Source organism: Limulus polyphemus, unplaced genomic scaffold, assembly GCF_000517525.1.
Source record: "Limulus polyphemus unplaced genomic scaffold, Limulus_polyphemus-2.1.2 Scaffold658, whole genome shotgun sequence".
Taxonomy (NCBI): domain Eukaryota; kingdom Metazoa; phylum Arthropoda; class Merostomata; order Xiphosura; family Limulidae; genus Limulus; species Limulus polyphemus.
The window spans coordinates 3,647-8,191 of record NW_013666268.1 but is presented as its reverse complement, the minus strand read 5'-3'; the positions used below and the strand labels follow the sequence as shown (position 1 = coordinate 8,191).

General features: G+C 31.2%; 1 protein-coding gene across 1 annotated transcript in view; it reads left to right on the top strand.

Annotated features, from left to right (window-relative positions):
* LOC106459769 (rho guanine nucleotide exchange factor 17-like) overlaps positions 1-3,824 on the top strand; it is a gene marked incomplete at its 3' end in the record, with an annotated part of 218,802 nt that extends 214,978 nt beyond the window's left edge. Inside the window, exons 9-10 of the mRNA XM_022386309.1 lie at positions 999-1,108; positions 3,736-3,824. Of these exons, the coding sequence (XP_022242017.1) occupies positions 999-1,108; positions 3,736-3,824 (199 nt within the window). The remainder of the gene's footprint in view (positions 1-998; positions 1,109-3,735) is intronic.
* Positions 3,825-4,545: the final 721 nt, after the last annotated feature.

Genomic DNA, 4,545 nt, shown 5'->3' with positions numbered 1-4,545 from the left:
GCAGATAGCCCTCGTGTAGCTTTGCGCGAAATTCAAAACAAACAAACAAAACTAATTATCTCAAGAAACTACTTAGTGATTTAGTATTTAATGATAATTTAGTTTCATCACAAGTGTTAAACGTTAATTATTTTGAAAGTGATAGTTGTGATAAGTTTCGTTATGTAACTCTGTACGAGTCGTACGTTGTGTATACAGTTTAATTGTTGTACTAGGTTTTCGAACAAAAGCTGAATGGTTCATCACATTTTTTATGAATTATGGAAATGTCAGGATTTCCAAAAAGTACCACATTTAAAAAAAATTCTCACCAAGGACTTGAACTCAAACTGACATTTAAGCACTTCGATAATATGAGGTGAAAAATGCTAATTTACTGACCATATAATATCTGAAACTTACATGTTGCAGTATATCTGAAATTTATATATTAAATATAGAGCAAGTGAGCTGAACATGAAAATTTGCTCTGATAATGGAGCTTACTCCGTGAATCTTGCTAGGAAAATATGTTTCCAAATATTTTTCCATCTTTATTATTTGATTAATGAACTTCGGATAAATTTGCTGTTTGAAGTAAATATTTATCTTTAAAAAGTTTTGACACATCAAATTAAATTTTTACTAGGAAATTAACTATTTTCATTATGTGATTAACGAATTAGAAAGAGAAACTGGAGCAATTCTGATCATAATGGATAAACGAAACTAGTTTAAGAAAACGTATTGCATAGAAGGGCATCAATATTAACACTTAAAATATTGAGAGGCAATTTTCATGTCTTTTTTTTTTCTCTTTACTTGAAAATGTCAGAGTTTATCATAAGTTTCGTGTAAACTGACACAGGCAGATGTTCAACACAAAAACTTGGTAACCACTGGAAACCAATATAAAAAGACTAGAAAGATAAGGTATACTCCATGTTATGGCGGTGTTAAAATTACTGCTTAATTTAAGCGAAAAGAAGTGAGTTTGAAATTTTCGTTTTCTTGACTAGGGTGCACTTAGTACAAAGAAAGAACGGTGTATATTCCTGTTTTCTGATCTTCTGATAATTACAAGCATAAAGAGAAAGAGTGGAACGATACGTAAAACGTCGTCATTCTCGTGAGTATACACGCCCTCTGGTGTTTTATTTTTGATTTAATTTAAAAAGCACAAACGACTTTTGAATTATTCGTTTTAATTAAGTATCAATACTCAGTGTTAAAATGCATATTCTTTTTAATAAAAGAATTAAATATTTATATACATTTTAACTGTTTCACTTTTTTTAGTATCATTAATACATATTTTTAAATTACAAATGGTATTTCTATTTATATTTTACAGTCTAAAATAACTTAATGAGAAGTAAATACGTAACACATTTTACCTTGTTACGTATGTAGTCCACGTGATACGGATTTATTTGATAAAAAAATTGTCTTTTCAATAGAATCCCTATTAACATTTTTGCAACATACTTAGAGTTGCAGTGGTTCAAGAACTTGATCACATACATTAAAATTACATGATTCACCAAGTTTTAGAGGAATATATCTGAAAATAATGTTTACGAGATTTAGGTGATTATTTCTTTTTCAATATAAACGCCAGTGCAATAGAGATTGATTTAATGTAGCAAATATATTTGCAGGCTTAGGTATCACCTTCGTTCCTTCGTTGTTATTTTGGTATATGAACTTATTAAAGCATTTACTGTCAAGCTACTAGTTTTGACAGAATCAGGTCACATAAAACATGTTTCTCTTAAAACGCTGCTGAAAACTGACTTCGTTTGCTCAGGGCAAATGTCACATACACAAACATCTCTCGTTCTTGCTGAGCATATTGACTACTTGTTTGCCCAGGGGAAATGTCACATACAAATATCTCTTGTTCTTTACTCATCATATTGACTTTGTTTGCTCAGGAGAAATGTCACACACAAACCTCTCTTGCTCTTTACTTAGCATATTAACTTTGTTTGCTTGCTCAGGGTCAATTCGACCGACTTCGTAGCTAGAGTCTGTAAATAATCAAGACTAGTTTTGACTCAGTTTGGTTTTCCTTGTACTTAAGTCCTAGACTGTTAGCTGCACTACATTGATGCCTACCCTGACATGACTATGATATTATGATAAACAAACTGCATATCAACAATTAGGAACATATAACTTCCAACTACAGTAATATTAAAGTCAAGTATGCATTTTACAGTATCACATTACATTTTAATATTGAAAGTCATGTAGGGATGATCTATACCTAGCTGTATCGTACCTATATTGTTGTTTAGATTCTTTTTGGCACTGCCATCCCTACATCATTTTACATCTACAAAATATTTTGTAACGTTTTTTCCTCTCACTGAAAGTTAGTGTATTCTATGAATGTGTGTACTAAAATTTAACATATGTGTATTGATTTTTTCTACTCCTTCACTTCATACATAATATAGGGGTTGGCTCCCTAAAGACACCGATTGTATAGTGTAAAAAGCATTGAGTACTATACCTATAAATGTTGGAGGTATCCCACACTTTACAACATTTAAAATTCAAAAACAGCTAAAATGGGATAGAAAAAATATATCATTTAAATATAAATAAACGTAAAAATAAAATAAGCCATTTTAATAAAGGAATACAAACCTTTAATAAATAAAACACAAGGAGTAGGTTTATACTTACGCTAGCTCAAGGTTATATGGTTGATGTCACCAACTGAGTGTACTTAAGTGTCGTATACAATTGTGCTGAATACCTGATGATGCCACGTTAATAGTGGCGAAACGTTGTTTTTAAATGAGTATTATACATGTTACAACCATCTAATGTTCGTTTATTATTGGCTGGTAATTCCTGTTTAACTCTGCACGTAAGCTTTTTAAAGGAACACCAGATTTTTCTAAAAAGATAACTTCAAGGGGTAATGATAATATTGGTTGTATTATAATTACGATTTTTTTAATATTACTAGTTATTACGACAAAGCGATAACATCGTGCACTGCTCAAAAACACATAGGGTGGATTTAAATTTAAACTGACGATGGTGACAAAGTAGTTGTAGAGTTATCTCGACTGAAACAAGAAGAAGAAAGATGAACAATTTGATGGGTTGGTCACTTTCTAGTTTTGTATCTTATCGATGGTTTCTTGCCTTGTTTTGGGCTTGTTGGGTAGAGAAACAAATGAAAGTGAGCGGCAATCACCCGCTAAAGTTAAACTCTCTGATTGTTTAACATGCATATTTGTATTATGCCTATTGAGTACCTTGGCAATCCCTACATATAGAATCTACCGACTGTATGATACTTAGAGCAAAACCCAAAATCCACTTTCGCTGTTAATTACATTTTCGGTCGTTATCCCAATACGATCTCACGAAGTATACGGTGATACACCCAAATAGATCTGATAGAACACTCAAGCTGTTACAACCGACTTTTGAACACAGGTGATTAAAAGTAAAAAAAAAGTAATAAAAAATCTAAAATAGTCATCGAACTTTATTATGTGATGCAACAAATTCAAATTACAAAATTGTTGAGTGATCAAAGTAAAAATGCAAATATTTATTACGCCCATGCACGTCATGTATTTGTTAATGAAATATTTTGTTTTGTTACAAATATTTAGTGAATTCAATTCTGTTGTGAAAGCTCTGCTAACTATATTTACTTGTAGGCATCTGTCATGATTTACTTTTATGTTAATTCTAAAACCAATATTTCTAATGATTTGTCAGAACATCGCCTTCACCTTTTGGTTCCCTGGAGATGAATAAATGCAAGATGTTAATGAGGTTTTCTTTAGATAACTTGGACATTGTAAAAAGTGAGTACAATTTTACATAGATAGGTGTTTATATAGATCCACGTGTAGTTAGGTGTAAGTAATGTTTAGATAAATAAGTATAACATAGCTTTGCAAATGATGACATCTATTATTTCTTAATCCATTAAGTGATCTTTATATGTTAACAATACAGAAATAGAAATGATCTGTTATAGTAATTATCAGGTTTTTGTATAAGGGCCGGATTCTTTGCAGTATGTCTCTGTGATTTGTTGGCGATAAATTTCAGCAATAAACGGACAGCACAAAATCCATTTGGTTTATAATGATATATTGAAAACAAGTCAAACGTAAATAATCATTACACTACTGGTTACCACAGTCGTAACCAAAGCTTCAAATAATTTTCTTTTACGTCAAAAGTCCACACAGGCTGGTTCAGTTACTTTAAAATCCAATTGACAAGACGAATTCTTCTTCTCTATTTCTGTTCTTACAATACAAGCTGTGAAACTCACGATGTATCTAGCCCTCTAGTGACAACAATATTCACATAATGAGAAAAACTTAGAAGCTTCGAGTAAGATGATGTCAACAATATTAAAAGTAGACATTCGATCTGTAGTCGACTCGTGATAAGAGCGAATCAAACTGAGTTTAGTCATCAAAATTACCCAATTCATAAAATGAACGTATTTACCATCCAATTATAGTATGTTACTATTAAATAAAGCATTGATGGATTTGTTTATGAAGCATC